General features: G+C 35.1%; 1 protein-coding gene across 1 annotated transcript in view; it reads left to right on the top strand.

The window, feature by feature from the left end:
- Positions 9,756–22,868, top strand: part of LOC109839291 (COP9 signalosome complex subunit 1-like) — a 43,992-nt gene continuing 30,879 nt past the window's right edge. Inside the window, exons 1-2 of the mRNA XM_020407721.1 lie at positions 9,756–9,940; positions 10,294–10,372. Of these exons, the coding sequence (XP_020263310.1) occupies positions 9,756–9,940; positions 10,294–10,372 (264 nt within the window). The remainder of the gene's footprint in view (positions 9,941–10,293; positions 10,373–22,868) is intronic.

The raw sequence follows: 22,868 nt of genomic DNA on the forward strand, positions 1-22,868 counted from the left end.
GGTCTCAGACCTTTGAGTTGTCCGCCAATTTGAACGCGAGAAGACCGACCAGATCCGAATGAGATGTTCTCTTTCTCCTTGACAAGATCGAAGGCCAAGCCCCTACGACCACCAACACTCAGGAAGTAGGAAAGCGGGTACATTCTCTTCATGCTGGGAAGGAAGAATAAACGATCATCGACTCTGCGCAGCATCCGGGAGTCTTCGCAGATGGTTGGTGATAGCCCCCAGGGCTAGAGGGTTCAGCTAGGTGACTGCACGATCGGGGTTTAGATGAACCCCCTTGCGCACCCCGGGAGGGATATTTAAGTGTTGGAGTTGGGCGGGTTCACCTTGACAGGTTAGTCGCCGCGCTCGGGCGAGTTTGCGCCTGTTGGCGGACCTCGTCTACTCGCTCATGTGGGCGAGTTTGGGATGTATCGCCTACTGCTTTGCCTTTATCGTGAAGGCTTATTTGATCATGACGTCTGTCTGTCGAGCGGACTTGACGTGGCTCGCTTGATGTTGGCGGTCCGTCTGCTTGACCAGACTCGCCTGAGTTGGGCGGTCTGTTCGCTTCAGGGATGTGACCTGAGAAGCGGAATCCGCCTGTTTTGGCGAGCCCACCTGGATTGTTAGATTCGACAAAATGGGAGATGTTTTGGTCAGGGCAGATCTTGCCTGAGCGAGCGAGTACACCTGATTTGGTGATCTCCTCAGCCTTGGGAGGGTCGAGTCTCCACCTCGCCTCGTTCAGACCTGAATAATACCTCAGGCCGTCATACGAGGCGAAGGTTTGAGACTTCTGCTGGGCGAGGAGCTGTCGTCGCGGCTGTCGGGAAAGAGGAGCGTCCGGGCGGATCATGTCGACCTGGTTCGTGCCAGAGCGAATCTCCGCTTCCTCTTGGGCTAAGATTCGTGAGGGTCGTTTGGCGACCCATTTGGCGATATTTCGCCTAGTGTTGCCAGCCTTTGGTTTGGCGTGATCGATTTTGGGGAAGTTTGATTCCCTACCATGACTCGGATGGGGTCCTCGAGTATGGGGGCTTTGACCGTTTGAGGTCGGCCTCTGCGCACGACTCGATGGCGTTTGCGGGACGCATCGCCACCAGAGGAGGAGGAGGACAAGTACTCTTCGTACTTGGCCTAGTCGAACTTGATTTCTAGGGACTCTACTGTTGTCCCGACAGGAACCTCATCAAACTAAGCTACCACTATTTCGGTTGAAGAAATAGGACCTCCCACTGCGGTCGCCATCTTCTGTAGGTGTAAATTTTGATCTCCCAAAATAGGGATTTCGTTTGTATTGATAAGAATAGCTTATTACAAACTAATGAATCGAAATTACAATAGAAGCGGAGGGAAGGCCCTCCTTGTTTAACGTGGGGACTTTGGTAGCTATAGGACGCCTCGCTCGATTCTCGCACCGAGTCTGCTTCCCTTGGACGATTCGACCGAGGTTGCCAGTGAGCTTCAGTACGCAGTAGAAGCTCGTGTTAGTCGAGTTCGAGTTTCTGAGTTTGATGGCGATCAAGGCTCGAAGCTAGGAGAAGATGATACAATGCAAAGATCATGCAAAGAGCTTGTCGTCGACTCCTTCGAGAGTTGAGAGTTGTGGTTCAGCTAACTGATCAATTAACTGTGAGTTAATCGAACTTCTGCCCTTGTTGAACCTGTTCAATTGCCCTCCTCTTTCTCCGTGGCTGGAAGAAGTTCTTAAATAGAGGAGAAACGGCGTGGCCACTTCTTGAATCATGGGATATGACCATGTACTGTTGGGAGATATCTTGCCGCTCATCTGTACCATGAGCGGCCACTTGAGGGGCTCGGAGCACTGTGCTCCTTCACGTCACGTCGTGGGGGAGTGGGAAGGCTCATCCTTGTACGTGGGATAGCGGCTGCCAAGTACTCTGGTGAGTTTGGCGAGCTTGCCGTTTATAGGCGAATTCGGCTCCTGACTCGTGCAGGCGAGGTAAGCTTCATGCAGGCGGACTTGACGACTGCATGGATTTGACCAATCACTCGTACTGTGAGCGGCTACTTGATGGGCTCGGAGTATTGTGCTCCTTCCCTTCACGTCGTGGGGTGTAGGAAGGCCCATCCATGTACGTGGTATAGCGGCTACCAAGTACTCTGGTGAGTTCGGCGAGCTTGCCGTTTGTAGGCGAATTCAGCTCTTGACTCGTGCAGGCAATGCGAGCTTCATGCAGGCGGGTCTATGGTCACCCGATGTAGGCGAATCTGGTGATCGCGTGGCCTTGGCTCGCGCTAGCGAGCCAAGCCCTTGGGTGAGCTTAATTTCTAAGCTGTGCGGGCGGCTTGAATATGCAGGCGAATCTCGTGCTTCGTCTTCCAAGGTAATTTTTACCGTCTACAACAACATATAAATTTTTTTGGATGCGATTTTTTTATTTATTTCTGGAATTTAGTTAGGCTACCATGATATTATCCAACGTGTATGCTATAGATTTAAATTTAAAATTTAGACTTCCATATTTAAAATACACCATTAAATGTGATCTACTAGAAATTAGTTACATAGAGAAAACAATCTTGGATGATTTCAGCATGTTCTATCATTTGCCTTATGTTAATGTCTAAATGATTCTCGTAAAATAAAAATAATAATTAGCCCTTGATAATATCACTTCGAACAAGATGAATATTCCGATTTGGAAATTCAACTTTTGTATCCGGTTTTGGATAAGAGTGGCGTGATAAACGCTTACTTCTATATATATTCAAAATATAACTTGTATCAACAACATTTTACATAACCGCTTTTTAAAATGAATAATCAAAGGTGAGGGTAAATTCTGAATATTTTCTAGTTGTTTGCACTTTGAAACCCTAAGCTTTAGTGCTTTTTAACTTTGATACTCCAAGGTTATTATTTGATAATTTAGTACCCATTGTTCACATCTTTTTTTACTTTGTTATCCCAAAGATTTTTCCAACACTTTGATACCCTCAAGTTTTCACATTTTTTTAACTTTTATACCCCAAAGTTTACACATTCTTTAACTGTGGTACCCCCAAACTTGGGTATCAAGATTCAAAAAGGTGTAAACTATCAGTTCTGAGATGCAAGCTTAGAGGAGGGTGAATAGGACTACTACCATTTTTTGCCAAAAATACAGAATATGTTATAAAATAAAAATAATAAATGATATAAAGCAATATAATCAAACATCAAGAGCAATCAACTAGAAACACACAAGATTTTATAGTGGTTCGGATGACAATCCTATGTCCACTCTACCTCCTTACAAAGGGGCTTCATCACTGTACAAAGGGTTCACCTGAATCACAAACGTTATTCAATAGGTTTATAAGGCTGTACTCTGAAATCTACTTGAAACCACTTATCTAACCTAACTCTCACAATGAGTGACTTCTAGCCCTAGCTAGTCCCAACCATCAATTCAACTAGCTTGAGTATGCTGTCAAAGAAGTTCAAAACAAAACCCAACAGTAACAATTAAGCTCAGAATACAAAAAAGATCTTACAGCCCTTTTGTTAAAGCATACCATCCCTTCAAGGATATAAGTGTAGCTCGATGAAGAACGGTGAAGAAGATCATTCTAAGGGCAACTCTCCTTGATAAAACAATTCAGAGATGTTGTGCGCGATGAGTGAGAGTTTGATGAGTTGCATGAGTCAAAATCTTCTACTTAATCTCTCAGAAACCAAACCCTACAGCTCCTCTCTTTTCACTATTTCATTCAATAATATAAACTCCCTGATAGGTCAGGAAAAAGATATCCCAAATTTGGTAAAATTTAGAGATTATATAAATAATGAATGACTAATATCAAATCTGAAAAATCTACAATCAGCAGGTTTTACCATTGATGGTAGCTCTTGACCATCCATGACATCGAGGCCCCATTAATGGTCGAAAGGCTCATTGATGATATAAAAGTCTATAGATTAAAAATCATCAATGATACATGTTGACCATTGATGAGATCTTCTTACTATCAATGGTCAATGTTTACCATTGATGGTAGAAAGGCTAAAATCAGCTTTTAAGTTGATTCTCGAGTCATTTCGCATCATATACTTCTTATATATGTATTTAGCTATACTAAATCATCTCAAACCAATGTTAGTACCAAATGAGAGTTTGTTCTTACTCAAACAAAGATATCGTACAGACTACGTCCTAACAAACTCCCCCTTTTGATACTAATAAACTGAAATTTTAAAAGGAGTTTTTTTCAAAAGAGCCTTTTTTTGCTAAATAACTAACAAAAACCGACCGTTTTGCTAATTATTTAACAAACCGACATCTTTTTGGCCAACAGGTCAAAAAAAGGTCGGTTTCGTAAAAATAGGCTTCTGAAACATATGGGACTAGTTATCTCATATGTTTAGTGGCTAGTAATTGACCATTAAGCTTAACTCATAAAACTCATGAGACTAGTAGTCTCATGGATTTTCTGAACTGTGTAAAGAAAACACACTGGACTACTAGTCTCGTGCGTTAAGCAGGGACTTGGGCAAGAGCAGAGCGATGTAGCTCAGCAAATCCACAGGTTGTCGGGCCTATGTAAGCCTAGCTATGCCCAAAAATTAGGGCACAGCCTCCTCTCCCTATCCTTCCCGATCTCTCACCTCTCCAAACCCAATTTCCATCCGCCCTATCCCAATCTCTCTCCCTCAATAACGCTAACCCCATTCCATTTATTCTCTCCAAAATCACCTCTTTATCCCTCAATTTTCTCTCTCTTATTCTTACCAAACCCAATCTCCAAACTCATTCTCTCCAAACCCAAATTGAGATCTTTCCCATAGTTCACTCAAGCATTGTTGAAGTCCGACGCCGTCTATTTTCTCCGACGCCGACGAATTTCAAATCTTCATCAATGTATAAATTTAAACTTTCCCCTAATTTTCTCTCTATTATTTAGTTAAAATTGTAGTTTGGAAATAAGTGTATATTTAGAATAATTTTTTAATTATGATAAACAATGGGATTTGATTAAATTTTGATAGATTAAATTTGTTAGATTAAAATTTAATAAATAATTTGCATATGATAAATGTTAATATTTCAGTTTGAATGGTGAATGGAATACTGGTTATTTGCTTATTCAATGGGAAACTGAGTGTTGGAATGAATAGTATGCATATATACGAGGGAGGATCTAGAAAAATATTCATGTTGTCTAGAAATTACAACTTCGATGGAATGATGGAGCAAATATATAGAGTTACTAGAGTTAATCATGGAGAGTATACCACTGAGGTCTCCTATAATTATCCGATAAATAAAATAAGAACAATTGTTGTAGAGATCACCAATGATCAAGAACTGTGTGACATTATATAACTTATAGAAAACTAAATCTCAATTGAGTTGTTCATTGAAAATATTCTAGTATCCGGTGTTGCCCAAGTTTCATATGCTCCTGGAGAGTTCTCCAGCATGCTTGACTTAGAAAATAATTTGAGAGAATTTATTTCATTTCCAAGTGTCTTACACTTAGAAAATGACTTGGGTGCAATGTCAAGTGACATGTTACACAACACTTCAGGTCATGTTTCAGTTAATTTACTGGTTCGTTCTATTATAGAAGAGGATGAGGATGAGGATGCAAATGATGATTATGAAGATGCTGAAAAGGACGAATGTCACGACCCCAATTTCCGAACCTAAAAGGAATATTGGAGCAGGACTAAACCTGTAAAAAAAATCCTCCAATAATATATATTCATCAAAAGACCATAAAAAATAATCTCTCATTGAAATAAAACCATCAATAAATATTCTCTATAATCCCAAAAGTCAATATTAATCCAATCAATTTGATATAAACAATTATTCCTCAACTTGAAATAAACCTCAACTTAAAGGAAAGAATATTATTATTCCAAAACTCTGAATTTACAACTAAACATCAAAGACTTTATCAACCTTCATCTAGAAAATAATAGCAATCTCGAATTTTATTCTCTGCTCCATTCTAAGAACTCATGAACCACCAACTCCACCTAATACCGAGTTTCTAAAAATAATGAATATAACACAATGAGTTCACAACTTAATAAGTGGATAAATTTATACATTAAACACTGGTTTTTGCAAAACTAAAAATAAATTGACTTTATACGCAAAATACTAAAATAGCAAAAGTTATAATGCAACATCTTTAAAATGTATAAATGCAATGGAAATAAGCAGGTCACGTCTCAATGAGGTCAACACTTCGATACTCCGGTTGACTTGGCAAACCCCACTATTATATAGCCCGTGGTCGGGACGATGAGACCCAAACTTGGGCTCTTATCGCTAAAATAGAAACCTCATAGAGGCACATTGAGCCATGTTTTAATAACTTGCTTATATCCGACATATACCAATATATTGACTTGATATGCACATGTTTAAAAGATAAAATGAACAAAGTTCACATAACCAAGTATGTTATACAAAACTGCCAAAGGCTAACCAATAGTGAAATCAATCAACCACATATGCATCTCAACCTACTACTATATGAATAGACATAACTCTTGACAAAGAAAATAAGCATAAGCTTATACCAAATATCCATGAGCATCACAAAATCAAAACAATCAACAAATGATATACTAGTAAATCATACAAAGGATATAATCCATTAGGAACGGGTCCAAGTACACTTAATATAATTTTATATAAAAATACACAGTGCACAATGCATAAATTCATCACTTACCTTAACTTGATAGACAATCCAATCCAATTCCCGACGTTTCGACAGTGCCTCTAGAATTTCCTAAAGATTAAATTCAAACAACCATCAATAGGATCCTCCTATAAACAATTGGTACATTAACATACTAAGCCTATTTAAAAGATCATAATCTACTATTAAAACTTTAGCAAATTAGTTTCTGTTTTTGCTTGCTATAAAAAAAGACAAAAGAACCTATAGCTTCTATCTAAAACTCAAACAACTAATATTCTATATTCTATAAGCAACCTGCATGCAAGCATCTTTGTTAATTTATCATATAAGATGATATAAGGTCTGTAGGAATTAAAAGAAAACAAGTGCTTCACTATACCTATCATTAGACAAAAGTATTGAAAGGTCATGGATTTTGTTATATAGCTGCAAGCTTAATGAGCCTTCGGTCTCAAAACACATTGAGGAGAGCAGCGCCGAAATCCGGCCCGATGAAGGGGAACGCCTTAGGGTTTTTTTTTTTGTCGCTGTGGAGAAAAAAACTAGAGAGATAAATATAGAGGCAGCGAGATAAAATTTACACAGGGTAGGATTTTGGGGTATTTATAGGAATGTTTTTTGCTATTAGAACCCTCTAACAATTTTTTGCACAAAAGTCCATTTACTTTTCTTTATATATATAGCCAAATAAAACTTAGTATTATTACAAGGAACATCTTGATAGTATACAGTGTGCAATTGGAGGAATCGATCAGGACACCCATTGGATGGATGAATATTGTGTAAACAACGATTATGTTGAGTTTGAAGAACCACTGCTAGAAAAGTTTCAAAATGAGAAGTGGATAAATGTCTCACAAGCTGAGTTCGTTGAGTTTCGTTCTAATTTCGAACGACCCGAGGATTTCACTTTCAAAAAAGAAGATTTTTTCGAGAATAAGGAAACCTTGGTTTTTGCTATACGTGAATGGTCAATCAAGAATCCTAAGTTATGATCTAGCAACATACTTGTGCATATATTCTGCATATGATCGGGACGCTTCTTTTCCTCGATTCAAGTAAATAAAAAGTACATTTGAGGTAAGACAACTTGTTATTCATATAATGCAAAATATTGGTCAGCTTTGCTAGATTTTTACTCATTATTCATAAAATACGACTAAATACATTTGCCATGTGATAAGTGGTTACCGCTTCTCCAGGACTTCGACGGGTGCGAGACATTATCATGGGATAGTGCTATTTTAGCATACCTATATAGGGAAATGTCGAAGGTTTCTTTTATGCAAAATAAATAAAATCTAATTAAAGAAAATTTAATTAAAGAAAATCTAATTAAAGAAAATTTAATTCCACTGGGTAGCGGGTAAACAATTTCGAATCTAACCTTATATCATACACGCATATGGAACATCACTAAAGCATATGACAAGGCCCCGACAAGACAGTTAGATTTTTACAGAAGAAAACTCGACTGAATGAAAATTTATCAGGTATGGAATTTTAGTTATATAAATTTAAGCTAGTTACTAATGATAAATTTATATTTTGTTGTTCGAGTGGAAGTCATACAGAATTTTTCTATCTTGTCAACCACTGATTTGCATGGAGGTACACGATGTATGGAGAGCCAAAGTTTCTCTCATTTGCTTTGAAATTGTGGAGATGCAGTGCCAAATTGCGTGCTTAGGCTGTTTAGTTTCGCACAGCATGCTCCACAATTTATAGAAAAAATAGAGAGAAAGATGTTCAAGGGTGGGCATTAGATTGACTGCCACTTGTGCATAATCAGTACATTGCTAGATGGAATGAGCAACATTTTAGCATCTTCGAGCAGTTTTATCCTCTGATGGAGGAAATCGATTATATAAGATGGTATTAGGGATTACCAGAAGATGGATAATCACTCAAACTACGCCTCTAGTTGACGAAATCGAGATATGTTCTCAACAAGCAAGATATGTACCCAATGTTATAGAAGGCGCTAGGCGAACTAGGCCTTCGAGTCGCGGCCTAGTGCCTAGGCGCCTAGGTGTACGCCTAGATGGCGCCTAGGCATTTGCATATTTTAAAATTTATTTAATTATAATAATTCACAAAAATATGTACTAATTTTATATAAAATTGTTAAAAAATATAAATAATAATCTTAGATCCATAATCAACTATGCATAAATACTAAATAGCTAAAATACTAACCAAATACTAAGAAACATCACCATGTCCAACATAATCAGTTAATCATAGTGAAAAAATAAAACAATAAAAAAGATGAAGATTTTACCTTGAACAGAGAAGAGGAGGGCTGGCCTTGAAGAGGAAGAGGCAGCAAAGAGGAGGAACCGAGGTGGCTCAAGGAAGGAGTGCAGTGATCAGCTTGAGGATAAGGTAGTGGCGAAGAAGAGTAGCCGGCGAAGAGGTGGCAGGAGTGAAGAAGAGGTGGCGACAAAGAGGATAAGGAGGAGTCAGCAGGAGAAGAGGTGGTGGCGAGAGAGGAGGCGGTGGGAGAGGAGGAGGCTGCATGAGAGGAGCAGCGATAGAAAAGGAGGAGGCTGGGGAGATTGAGAAGAGGAGGCGGCGAGAATATGTGAGAGAGGGAGAGAGAGTCAGATAAATGGGGTTAGATTAAGAGTTAGTAATAGGTTCGGGTTTACGCTGGGTTTTAGTTTAAAATTAGGTCTTTTTTTCTTTTTCTTTTTTGTTCAAAAAGCTAGGCAGACCTAGGCACCGCCTAGGCAGAGCGGCCACCTAGACTGGTTGCTCAGGCCAAATCTAGGTGGCCAAGGCTCCGCCTACACATAGGCGCCAAGGCCATTTTTTACAACACTATACGTACAAAGGGGTATAGATGAAAGAGAATGAGTAAGTAAAATGAGTAAATTTAAATAGTTTTTTTAATCCATTAGCTTTTGGTTACTTATATATATAATTATATCTTTTAACGTAATTGAAAATAGACACTATGGATGAGATAGAGGGGATTGCAAATGAAGGCATAACCACCTCCCGAGGAGATTCAATACATGTATCGATATTGTAGTGGATAGTGGGGAGAGTTCGTAGAGCTCTTCATCGAACTCATGAGAATCAGCATGATGGTCGCGAGCAGATGGAACATGAGGAGAGGGTATATGCACGCCAATGAAGACAAGGTGGATCTTGCTCGTACCATAATGAAGCTGGTCCGTCATAGCAAGCTGGAATGTCACAGCCCTACACACAACCAGAGAGCGAGCACGTATAACCTCAAATTGAAGAAGGACGCTGATGATCAGAGCAGGTATGAAGAGGGAGACAACGGGGGAGGGGCGGACTTTTAGGTTGCATGTGATAGTTTATTAGTTTTTTTGCTTAGCCTATATTTGTCGTATGGATAGACTTGATATATTTGGATTTGTTTGGATTGTTTTGTCGTATAGATATGTATATGATGTAGCTATTTGTGTTGTGATGTTGTGAATTCATTAAATATGTTTTTATCCAATGTTTATTTCTTAAAATTTTATAAATATATAAATATTATATTGTATAACAATTATATAAAGTGGATGTTATATTTTTTAGCCCAAACAGGTCTGCTAAGCAAGGTATATGAAGTGATATAGCTTGTGCATGTTCTATGCACGTTTCTAGTGTGCCTAGCAAATTCATGGGAAGTCCCGTGGATGTGCTGGGCGACAGCGTCCTTTTGTCGCCCAAGTCTCTGTTTAACGTACGAGACTAATAGTCTCGTGCATTTTCTTTGCACAGTTCAGAAAACACACGGGACTACTACTCTCGTAGGTTTTTTTAGTCAAGATTAGTGGGCTATTATAACATACGGGAGTACTAGTCCCGTGTGTTCCAGAAGCATATTTTTTCGAAACTGACCTCTTTTGGCATGTTGGCCAAAAAGAGGTCGATTTTGCTAAATAATTAGCAAAACAGTCGGTTTTGGTTTTGCCAATTATTTAGCAAGAAAGACCTCTTTTGAAAAAACTCCAATTTAAAATACTAAAATACATGCATATTTGTGATATATAAACAAAAAAATAAGCATAAATATACTCTCATGCAAAAAAAAAAGATATACAATGCTCCCCCTACATTTATGCATTTATGCTAAGTGTAATCAAGCACAAGTATTGTAAAACTCCCCTTAAAATAATGCATCGAGTGTTCGAACAATTTTAAAAAGAACCAAAACATGAAAGCTCCACTCATACAAAAACTCAACAACTTTCACCAAATTCTTTCCTTTGTTATTACGAAAAGTGAAAATCACACCAGTAGGTATACTTAATACAAGAGAAAATTTATATAAAAATCATCAAAAATATGTACCAAAATTATGTACCAAAATTGCAAGTGCACAATTTATCAAGTTATAGTATAAAAACATATCGATCCCACGAGGAAGGTGATTTTAAGAGATTATCAAACTTGGTTCTTATATTTTGTGCGTGACAATTAGGAATAAAGAATAAGTATGAATGTGATGAGTGATTTGTTGTGAATCTTTGCAAAAGAAAATAAATTGAATTTTAGAGGAGAGAAGGAAGAATTAAAGAATAAATGAAATCATAAGGCAAGAAATATGAATTAATAAAATCAAGAAATAAAACCAAAAATGAAAAGAAAATTTAAGAAAGTTAAGATGAAGGATTCAAAAGAGGTAAGAAATCTAGAATATAATCCACTAACCAATTTTAATTACAAAATATAAACTATTCTCTTTTTATCATATTTCAACTTAGATTTATTAAGCATAGATTATCAAACCATTTAAGGAAAGTGTAACCTATCAAATTATCATCTAAGCTAAAATTACTATTCATGATAAGAATAACAACATGATAATAATCCTAGAATTCATAAGCATAACCTATCAAACCATTTAAGATAAGCATAGATTATCAAATTCTTCTTCTACCGATTAGTTCTCTAGTTGATTATCCTAAACATGAACATTTTAAGTGCAAGAGAATAATTCATACAATATAAAAGAAATTAGACTAGTTTCATACAATTCTAATATTCTTACAAGAATTAAATTCACATCTTAAGAAATAAGAACAAGAAAAAAGAAGACTAATTCAAAATTAAAAAGAAAAGAAAAATCTAAACTATGAACAAGAAATAAATCTAATTACAAAGAAAATAAAAATCTAAACTACAAAATAAATTGCAGAAATTAAATGCAAGAAAAATAAATCTACTCTACAAATTAAAGTGCAAAAAGAAATAAAAAAGACAAGAAAATAAATCTACACTACAAGCATGAATTTAAATCTAACTAATAAGCAATAATAAAGAAATTACAAAGAAAGAATAAAGAGAAAGAAATGCAAACCTTTCAAATTGCTCTTCATCTCCATCCTCATCATTCAACAAGCAGGAGAAGAACAAATTTAAGAGGAAAAAAATTATTATTATTAATTGCAACTAAAGTTAAATTTTTGGAAGACCTTCTCAATTAAGAGAGCCCTCCTCTCCAAAAGAGTTTACAAAAATTTCACCTCTAACCCCTCACTCTCTACCCCTATTTATAGTAATCTTGAATGAATTTGAGCCATTGGATTTGTCTTAAGCCCCAAGCAACTATCTCCACCTTTAAATTTGCTTTTGATTTTCTCTAGTTAATTACACAGAGGCTTCATTTGATTTTAAAAATCAATTCTCTTCAGCCCATTTTCGCGTCCACTGCAGCAGGGCCCTTGCACACCATGATTTTCAAAAGAAAATGAATAACATCCACGTCCAAAGCCAATCGGTCCATGAGTTGATTTTCCAAATTAAATCACAGCAGCAAGGTCCGGGTTCTCCAACAGCAACCAAAGCAAAGACCGTCCCACTTTGATTTTCTTGTGACAGCAAACACACCAGGTCCGCGTCTTTGATTTAAAGCCCATAGTCCATTTTCCATTAAAATGATTTCAACTCAATGGCCTTTGATTTAAAGCCCATAGTCCATTTTCCATTGATTTCAACTCCAAGCACTCCTTGCAGCAACCATAGTCCGGTCATTTTTAAGAGTCCAATTCATTTCGCATAAAAGTCCACTGCAGCATTAAGTCCGGAGGCATTTTGATTTATTTTATTTTGCATTAAAAGCCCATTCATTCCAACTATTTGGCATCCAAGTCCATTCATTGCTTTTCTGGTGTATTATTTTTCTTGATGGGCTTTGGCTTCAAAAATGCCTACAATAATTTAGAGAAGAGAGATTTTTTGAGGCGTTTTTACATTTAATAATATTTATGTTATATTTCTATTCATTTATATATAAACTAATCTAAAAACAATTATTAATGGTATATTTATTCATGTAAAATAGATATCGAGGATATAAAATTGTAATAAATTGTGATTATCAGTAGGTATACTTAATACAAGAGAAAATTTATATAAAAATCATCAAAAATATGTACGGGAGAGAAAACACATTGGTTCACACAATAAATTATAACAAAAAGCACAAAGGGCCAAATTTTAATGACAGAACATCTGAACACAAGAGAAAACACGTTGAAAAGCACACACAAAAAATTAACTGTTGATGTAAATTGTGTAAAACAAATAGTGAAAAGACTGATACTAGGTTAGACAAATTCAGGTATATCGAAGTGAATATTGATTAATAATAATACTTGAACTATCTCAATCTTAGAAAGTAAGGATCAAAGTGTCTCCTATCATCTCGACCATATAGGATTTAAAAGGAAGAACGATATTATTTGATGGGCGATTCACACCATCTCTAATAATAAAATATATTCAATGTAGGATGGTTACCCTTTGAGATATGTACAAATACAAATCCATGAGTGTGGGTCTTTGACAACCAATACACTCAATATTTCTGTGGATTTTATAAGAGTGTGGATTTTTTATCATCTTTTGACAAATACACTCCTATTGTTTGATTAATATTTAAAATAAATGCACTTTAATGTGTATAAAGATAAAGGATTGCAAATTAACCAAGTCAAAAATGAGCCAAAAAATACTTTATATAACCAAAAATATCTATAAACCAAATATAAGGCTCTTTACCACTATTTCACATCATAAAACATGATAAGTATAGAAATAAGTGTGTGAAATTACTGCATAAAATATCTTGTATAAACAACATGTTATGTAATCATCTTTTGATCATTATGTGCAAAAATACATACATATAGATTGAAAAACCATATACGAACTTGTGTGACATAACCAAGTCTATATAAAAGAATAATATCATCTAAATCAAACATGTAATAGCATATCCATAGGCACATCCCATTTTTTTATTTTTTAACAAAAAATAAAAAGAAAGAAAAAGAAATTTTTGTTTATTTTTTATATATAAAAATGGAAAAGAAAAATTTTAAAAACAACCTAAACAATAAAAATAAATAAAAATAAAAAATGTACATACTACAGGAGGGGTTATAGAATATACTTTACTTATCCATTTTAGAAGATTTGCTAAAATGATCATTTATGCAAATTTGCCTTTGCAATAAATCCTTGCTTGCATAACGTGACCCTCTTTTCATTTATCAGCCACTTCTCATCCCATTCTTCTTCTTGGTTAGGCTAAAGAACAGATTTTCATCTTTCGAATACTCCTTGAACAACTAAAACGGATGTTAACTTGCTCCTTAACCTTCCTACATACTTACAAAAACATAGAAAGACCTGACTTAGATATCCACATAGGTCCTCATTGTATAGTAATTATTCCTTTAGATATCTAAATCTGCTTAATTATTTTAACTCTATATTGCATATGACAATTCATTAAAATATGACGTATTTTACCACATAAAGTACATATAGTAGAATATGTATTAGAAATGACTGCAAAAAGAGTTAGTTCTTTCCTTTGAAAAAGAATGTTGAAACTTTTTATATTTTTTTAATATGATTCATCAAGTCTACTTTTAGTTTTACAAATTTTTGATTGGAAAGAACCAAATTTAAGCCTTTAGAACTCAATGAAATTTTTTTCATGGTTTTTTCAAATCAATATTTTTAGACTTCTGTTGTTTATTTTAAGAAACTAAAGCATTGTAGTGCAACTAGTTTTAAACTTTCTTTGTTCAGAAGATAGCTCTCGTAAAAGCTCAGTTACCCTACAACTAATAATTTTTTTCCACTTGATTTTTTAGTTAGATGCATGGATAAATTAGAATTCATGTCTCTATACATGGAACATTGAATACATTCAAAAGAGATATTTTCACTTGCATTGTTGATATTTTCACTTGCATTGTTAGATATATTTAATTCTAAATAAATCTTTTAAATTTATTAGTAAAAAATTTATTATCCTTCTTTAAAGTTGAATTTATCTTTGTAACAACTTTACATTTTTTAACAAGTTTTTCAAATTGACCTAATATTTTATTATATTTACAATTTAAATCATCTTATGTAGGGTATACCTCACTATCGGAGCTCTTGTGTTCGGATTCATCTGAGTTACTATCTTTAGCCATGAGACAACAATGTGCTCTATTGTCATCATAGCTCGAGCTACTCTCTGACTTGTCCCATGTCGTCACTTCAAAACTTTTGCCCTTTTCTTTGTAGTTTTTTTATTTAACAGACAATTCTTCCTTAATTGACTGGGTTTTTTACACCTAAAAAAGTTGGTTCGGTCTCAGAATCACTAGAATTATATTTATTTACCTTAATTGTGTAGTGATCATGTTTGTCTTATAGGAATTTTTTACCATCTTTTGATTTGAGGAAGAATTTGAAGCCTTTAATAATTTGATCTACATTGTTATCTTTCACACTCTCAAAACTTGAGCTCACACCCATGTTTCCCTTAGCCTTTGATTTTTCTCTTTTCACTTTCAAAGGTAATGATACGACTTCTTCTTATGGCTATTTTCCGAATCATCTTCTCTTTCTTTCAAACACACTTCATATGAAGAAGATTCCCTACAAGATTCTCAAGAGCTAATTTAGAAAAACTTTACAATTCGTTGATAGTCATTATCTTTGGTTCCCAATCTCTAGAAATAGAACAAAGAATTTTTCTCACAAGCTCATTGTCATCATATTCCTTTTCCACAGCCTTTGACTTGCTTACAATGTCCATGAAGCAAGTTAACATATCTTGAATACTCTCCAAACCCTTCATCTTGAAATTTTCATAGTTACTCACAAACATTATAAGTTTCTCCTATTTTACCTATGAAGTTCCTTTTCATATAACTTTCAAAGTGTTTCCGAATTTTTGTGCAATAGAATAAATTTTTTACATTTTTAAACTCTTCAATAGTTAAAGAATAATAAAGAGCATTCATTACTTGTGCATTTAAAGAATAAAGTTTTTTGTCACCAGAGTCCCACTTATCTCTAGAAGTGACAATGATGCTCTCAACTACAATGGTCATAGGTTCACTATAACTAGTCTCAACAATACTCTAAATTTTAAAATTGATGGACAACAAAAAGACTTTCATGTACGCTTTCCAATAGGTGTAGTTTGTCCCATTAAAAAAATGGGGTTGGTTGATTGCATGTCTTTTAGAAAAAGTTGTTGCGAGATCAAACTTGACATCTCTATCCTAGATTATGAATCCTAAAGATGAGTAACGAGGCTCTGATACCACTTGTTAGATCTAAAATACAAGCCTAGAGGGGGGGGGTGAAAAGGATTGCTACTATTTTTTGCTAAAAATACAGAATATGTAGTGGAATATATAAAATAAAAGAGATAAACAATATAAAGTAAATCAAACACTAAAGAGCAAACAACCTGAAACACATGAGATTTTATAGTTGCTTGGATGACAATCCTATTTTCATTCTTTCTTCTCGCGAAGGGGCTCACTCACTATGTAAAGAGTTCACATGAATTACAAACTCGATTCAGTAAGCTTATAAGACCACATCTTGTAATATACTTGAAGACCAGCCATCTAACCTAACCCCATAATGAGTAACTCCTAGCCCTAGGTAGTCCCAACTCTTAATTCAACCGGCTTGAGTATATAGTCAAAGAAGTTCAAAGTAAAACTCAACAATAACAATTAAGCTTAAAATACAAGAAAGATCTTATCTCTTCTGTTAATACAAACGGTCCCTTGAAGGATATAAGCGTAGCTCAATGAAGAATGGTGAAAAAGATCAATCTAAGGACAACTCTCCTTGCTAAAACAATTCGGAGATGTTTATGCATGATGAGTGAGAATTTGAAGAGGCTTTGAGAGTCAAAATCTTCAACTTGATCTCTCACAAATCAAACCTTAGAACTCCTCTTTTTTCTCTCTCTTTCAATGATATAAACCGCCTAATATGTTAGGAAAAAGATATCCCAAACTTGAAGAAGTTGGAGAATATATACATAATGAATAATTGAAATTAAATCTAAAAAATCTGCAATCAATTTGTATTATTATCGATGGCGCCTCTCGACCATCGATATGTCCATGACCCGTTGATGGACAAGAGGCCCACCGATGATATGAAAGTCTATAGAATAAAAATCATTGATGATGCATGTTGACCATCAATTAGCTCTTCTTATCATCAATAGTCAATGCCTACCATCAATGGTGGAAAGGCTGAACTCAGCTTTTGAGCTGAATTTCGCATTGTTTCGCCTCAAATAGGAGATATTGTACGGACTACATCCTAACATAAAAGTTTGGTGTACAGAAAATCTTTAGGGTATTAAAGTAAAAAAAAAGATATAAATTTTAGGGTATTGAATTGTGACTTGTTGGTCGATTGGTTTGGGTTGGGGGGTTAGGTTAGTGAAGCAGAACTAAAAGCTAAAACTAGGATAAATTGTGCGATGGGATTTTATACGTTTAGTCACTTAGAACTAGAACTATGTTAGTAAACTAAAAGTAGAACATAATTAGAACTGGGATAAGGGTAAAAAAATTATCCCATTTTTTCCATTTCTCTGTAAAAAAGTGAGAATTCTAATCTCTCAAATTATTCCAAGTTTCAAGCTAGAACTACTTGGTAAAAAAATAGAACTCTCCTATTTATTTCTTATTTTTATTTCTATTATTTTTTATTTTCTCCATCCTCTCTTCATCTAATGGTCATGATATCATCTGATCATGCTATCAGATTAGGCCCCTTCTCCTCTACTCCTCTCTTTATATGTTGTTTTCTTTTTTACTGAATATTAAAATTATATATTTATTTTAAAGAAAAAGTCATGAATCCATAATTTGTTAAAAATATTAAAATTGAGATAGTAGAGCAAGAGATTTGGGGCTATAAAAAGGAAGGAAGTAGAAAAACGTTAACTTGTTAGACTTCTACTATAATAATTCACAAAAATAAAAAATAAAAAAATATTATTATAATAATTATTAACAATATATAGTATTCTAACCTAAAGTAATTCAACTATGACTAACATTATATTAAATAATTATTAATAATAGTAAGTTTAAAATATAAATAGTAGTTATATCATCAAAATTTATAAATAATATACTTCTTGATTATCACAAATTATCCCACATTATTTTATCAACATATTCCACTTCAAAAAGTATTCCAAATTATCCACTAAAATATTCCACTTTTGAAAAATTGTGCCACTTTAACAATTATTCTACCTCTTGTGAAAATATGTTCCAATTGATTAACACTCTAAAGAAAAAATTGTGGGATATCAAATTTAAAAATGGTGTATACTTTAGCATACCAAAGTAACATAACTAAATGATTTTCTAGAGCCCACATAAAAGCTTGTTAGTTACCCTGAGGGGCTGTTTGGTTTGCACAAATGAGCCAAGAATTATGTTTCCCCGTCTAACAATCTAATCCGCACAGGAAAAAATGGGTAGGAACTTTTCTTTTCTTAAGTTCGGTTCACAAATAAAAAGTGGGAAATGGGCTAGGCAAACCCCTTATAGATCAACAAAATGGGAAACATCCATATTCGCTCAAAATGAACGAAAATTAGATGAAACCCACTCCGCCTCTCATATATAGCCCCCACCTCCCCCCCCCACCCCCTTGGAAGAAAAATAAGAGCTAGGGTTACCTGCCTTACTCTCCTCCCAGTTAGAAATTTGCTGCTTCTTTCTTCATAGCCTTCTTCATCACTACTTTCTTCTTTGTCGCCTTCTTCCTCGTCTTCTTCTTCACCGCAACCTTTTTCCTTGCTGCCTAGTTACCCATAAGATCCTAAACTTTGGTACTTTTTTATTCTTTGATTTTGTGGTTTAGGATGAATTTGTGTTTAATTGTGGTTTAGGAGATTAAGATGACAGCTAGTATGATCTTTTGGAGCCCTATGACTGTTTGTGTTCTTCACAAATGAGAAGTGGGAAATTTTGGGTATCTTTTGCATTTTAATATTTTCTAGGCTAATTTGTCATTGTGTGTTGATTTTTGCATGGTCTTCACTGTAGTTTGATCTTTGCAGTTTGCTAATTTTCTCGGCTAATTCGTCACAAGTGGGAAGCTTTGGAAATTGTGTTTTTTTGGTGTTTGATCTAGTCCGAACTTGGATAATTTAAGCACTAGTTGATAATTTTAAATCTAAACTTCCAACAATCATTGGGGTTTCCTATATCTGATTACCTGGACTTCAATAAGATCTATTAGATGACTTTTCGTGATAATAATGACCTACATATAAATGTAGTCTGAGACTTTTTGATTTTCATATCATATGAGTTGTTATGATGAATCAGATTATTTATAGGTTTCCTATGAATTTTCTTCTAATTTAGGTGCATAGTTCATACGAGTTATGTTTAATCGTATTATTTATAGGTTTGGATTCAAGATATTTCATGTCATATGAGTTGTTATATATAGTGAATCGGTTCTTTTATAGATTTCATATGAATTTTTTGCTAACTCAGGTGTGTAGTTCATACAGGTTATAAGCAATCATGTTATTTATGTGTTTCATATAATTTTCCATGTCAAACAAGTATTTATAATGAATCATGTTATTTACAGGTTTTATATATTATTTTAACACTTTTCTTTTGGTAATATTCCTATCCACAACGGTCACAAATAAATTTGTCTTTAGTGAGAGGTAAGCATACTGTACCTACAAAACTTCAATACCAACTAAACATAAGAAAAGTGTAAAAAGTCTAATCAACCAATAATTTCCCTATTTGTTAAATACCAAATGAAAAAAGTAGAACTAATTTTCCACCATATTTTATATGTGAACCAAACACCAACAACCTAGGGTGCGTTTAGATACTATTATGAGTTTTCCGTGATGTTTCTTTAAAGAAACACCATGGCATTGTGTTTTTCCCAAAGTGTTTTGAAAAAACCATTTTGATTTTCTTGGTCAATACTAGTTTGACTATTTCCATACACATATATTATATTATAATAATATCATATACGAAATAACACATATATGTTATAACATATTTTGTATTAACTAATATAATATATCCTATTATATTAGCTGAATATTATAATATAGACCAATATAAGATATATTATATTAATTGATATAATAATTTATTATATTATATTATGTTTATTAAATTATTTTTAATAGTATAACATTTTTTTGTATATTATATAGATAATATATATTATATGATATTACATCAATATATGTCATGCTTTACTTTAATATTATAGCATAATATAATATAATAAACTGATTTTATTATACTTTAACACTCTTATTATATTATATTATATTATTATTATATTAAACAAAAACTAAAATATTTTAAATTAAAATATTATTTATAATATAATTTATAATATAATTTATTATACATAAAATAATTTAATATATTTTATTTAATACAATTCAATATAGTATATTATTATTTATATAATATAATAATATATAATATATTAAACATTATATAATTAATAAATTATCTTTTATAATATTATAGATTATATTTAGCTATTATACTAACATCCTAACCAAACGCAAAACATCATGCCAAACGCAAAACACCTGAAATGTGTTTTCAAATAAATATGGTGTTTGTTGTTTTTGGGTGTTTTTTACCATAAAAATATCATGGTTCCCAAACACATGATGTTTTTATTTTGACAAAAACAATATGGAAATGGAGCACATGATGCTTTTATTTTGACATACCATTAACAACTAATTTTATGAAAAACTTTAAAAAAGCAAATTTTTTTTTAAGAGTGAAATGAGGTTACCCAACAAATGGGAAACAAACCAAACAGCTCAGGAAAAAGTGAAAATCCCCCACAAGCCCACGTCCGGTTTAATCTAACCGATCACTATTCGAACTCATTGCATCGTCGATATTCCCGAGCTCCATCGAAATTCCTTTTCCTTTCTGGTGTGTTTGGGAGTTTACTAAGGGAAGGGAAGGAAAGGTAAACAACGGGAAGGGAAGGGAAGGGAAGGGGAGTTTACTAAGGGAAGGGAAGGAAAGGTAAACAACGGGAAGGGAAGGGAAGGGAAGGGAAGGGAAGAAAATTGTAATATGTTATTTGGGAGTTGAGTAAGGTGAATGAATGTGAAATGAAGTAAATATATGTAAATTTACATAAATGACTTTATACTAATAACACATCAGCACTTTTATTTGTTTTGATGGGGGTAAGAATGTCATTACACCCCTTTACCCTCATTTACACTCCTCTACCGCCCAAATCGGGAGGAGAAAACCAAGCAATTTTACCCTCATTTCCCTTCCTTCCTCCTCTCTACCCTCTTTAAAAAAAGGGTGGCACTACAGGCACATCCCCAACTACACCTTGGGGCACACCCCCTCTCTCAGCTACAGTACACAGGATTCACTTTAGATTTTTAAAAAAATCTAAAGTGGGCCCGTGCACTGTAGCTAAGAAAGGGGGTGTGCCCTGAGGTGTGATTGGAGATATATCTATAGTATTTTCCTTAAAAAAACTCCCAAACAAGGTGAAAGCCTCGTTTCTCTCCCCCTTCCGCCTCTCCCCCTTCCGCTCTCTACCCTCCATCCAAACAGGGCAGAAGCTAGGGTTTTTGAAACTCAAACCGCAACAAAACCTGACCCTAATTTTTCTCAAAAAAAAAAAAAAAACCTAACCCTAATCCATGGACACTGAAGACGACGGCATCGCCCCTGAGATCTCCGACGACCCTGTCTTCTCCAATGGCACCGGCGAGCTCGCTACTGCGGCCCGAGCCCGCACCTCCGAATCTCGCCGCTACCTCTCGATAGAGATTCGCAGTCCTCGCCCTTCGTGCATCTCGTCGAAGGCCATGCGAAGCGCTTCAAGCTCCATCGCCTGATTTTCCCGCATCGCTCGGCGATGAAGAGGAGGCGCAGATCTTCGCTGCGGCCGGAGTAGCAGCCGCCGGCTCGTACGCCCTCGACGTCCATCTGCCCTCGCCGCTTCATCAGCCGCCTTGGCAGCGCGAAACCGGTGCCTATTGGCAGCAAAGACAGCGGTCGTCGCGAGTCTTCAGGGGCGATGCGTCGTCTTCAGCCATGTCCATGGATTAGGCGTTAAGGTTTTTTTTTTTTTTTGAGAAAAATTAAGGCGTCAGGTTTTGTTGCGTTTTTGCAGTTTTCAAAAACCTAGCTTCTAGCCTGTTTGGTGGAGGGGCTTTAAGCTTAGAGAGCGGAAGGGGGAGAGTCCGGAAGCGGGGCCGACGAGAAACGAGGTCTTCACCTTGTTTGGAGTTTTTTTAGTTTTTTGTTTTTTAAGGAAATACTTATTAGATATATCTCCAATCAACCTCAGGGCACAACCCCCTTTTCTTTAGCCCTAACATGCCACGGGTACCCACTTAGATTTTTTAAAAATCTAAAGTGAACTCCTGTGTACTGTAGCCTGAGAGAAGGCGGAGCACTCCGGTGCTGCCCCAAGGTGTAGTTGGCCGGATGGTGCTTAAGCTGCCACCCTTTTTTTTAAGACGTCGGTAGAGAGGAGGAAGAAGCGGAAATGGCAGGGTAAAATTGCCCTTGGTTTTTCTCTCCCCTGCATTTGGTGGTAGAAGTGAGTTTGCTAAAATGAGGGTAAAGGGGTGTAATGACATTCTGTAACCGCCCATCAAAACAAATAAAAAGTGCCTGATGTGTTATACTATAAAGTTCATATTATGTAAAATTTACATATATTTACTTCATTTACATTCATCACCTTACTCAACTCGCCAAAATAACATATTTACAATTTTACTTTCCCTTCCCTTCCCTTCCCTTTCCTTCCCGTTGCTTACTTTCCTTCCCTTTCCCTTAGTAAACTCCAAACACACCAAGAAAGGAAAGCGA

This window comes from Asparagus officinalis, chromosome 4 (genome assembly GCF_001876935.1).
Source record: "Asparagus officinalis chromosome 4, Aspof.V1, whole genome shotgun sequence".
NCBI classification, from domain to species: domain Eukaryota; kingdom Viridiplantae; phylum Streptophyta; class Magnoliopsida; order Asparagales; family Asparagaceae; genus Asparagus; species Asparagus officinalis.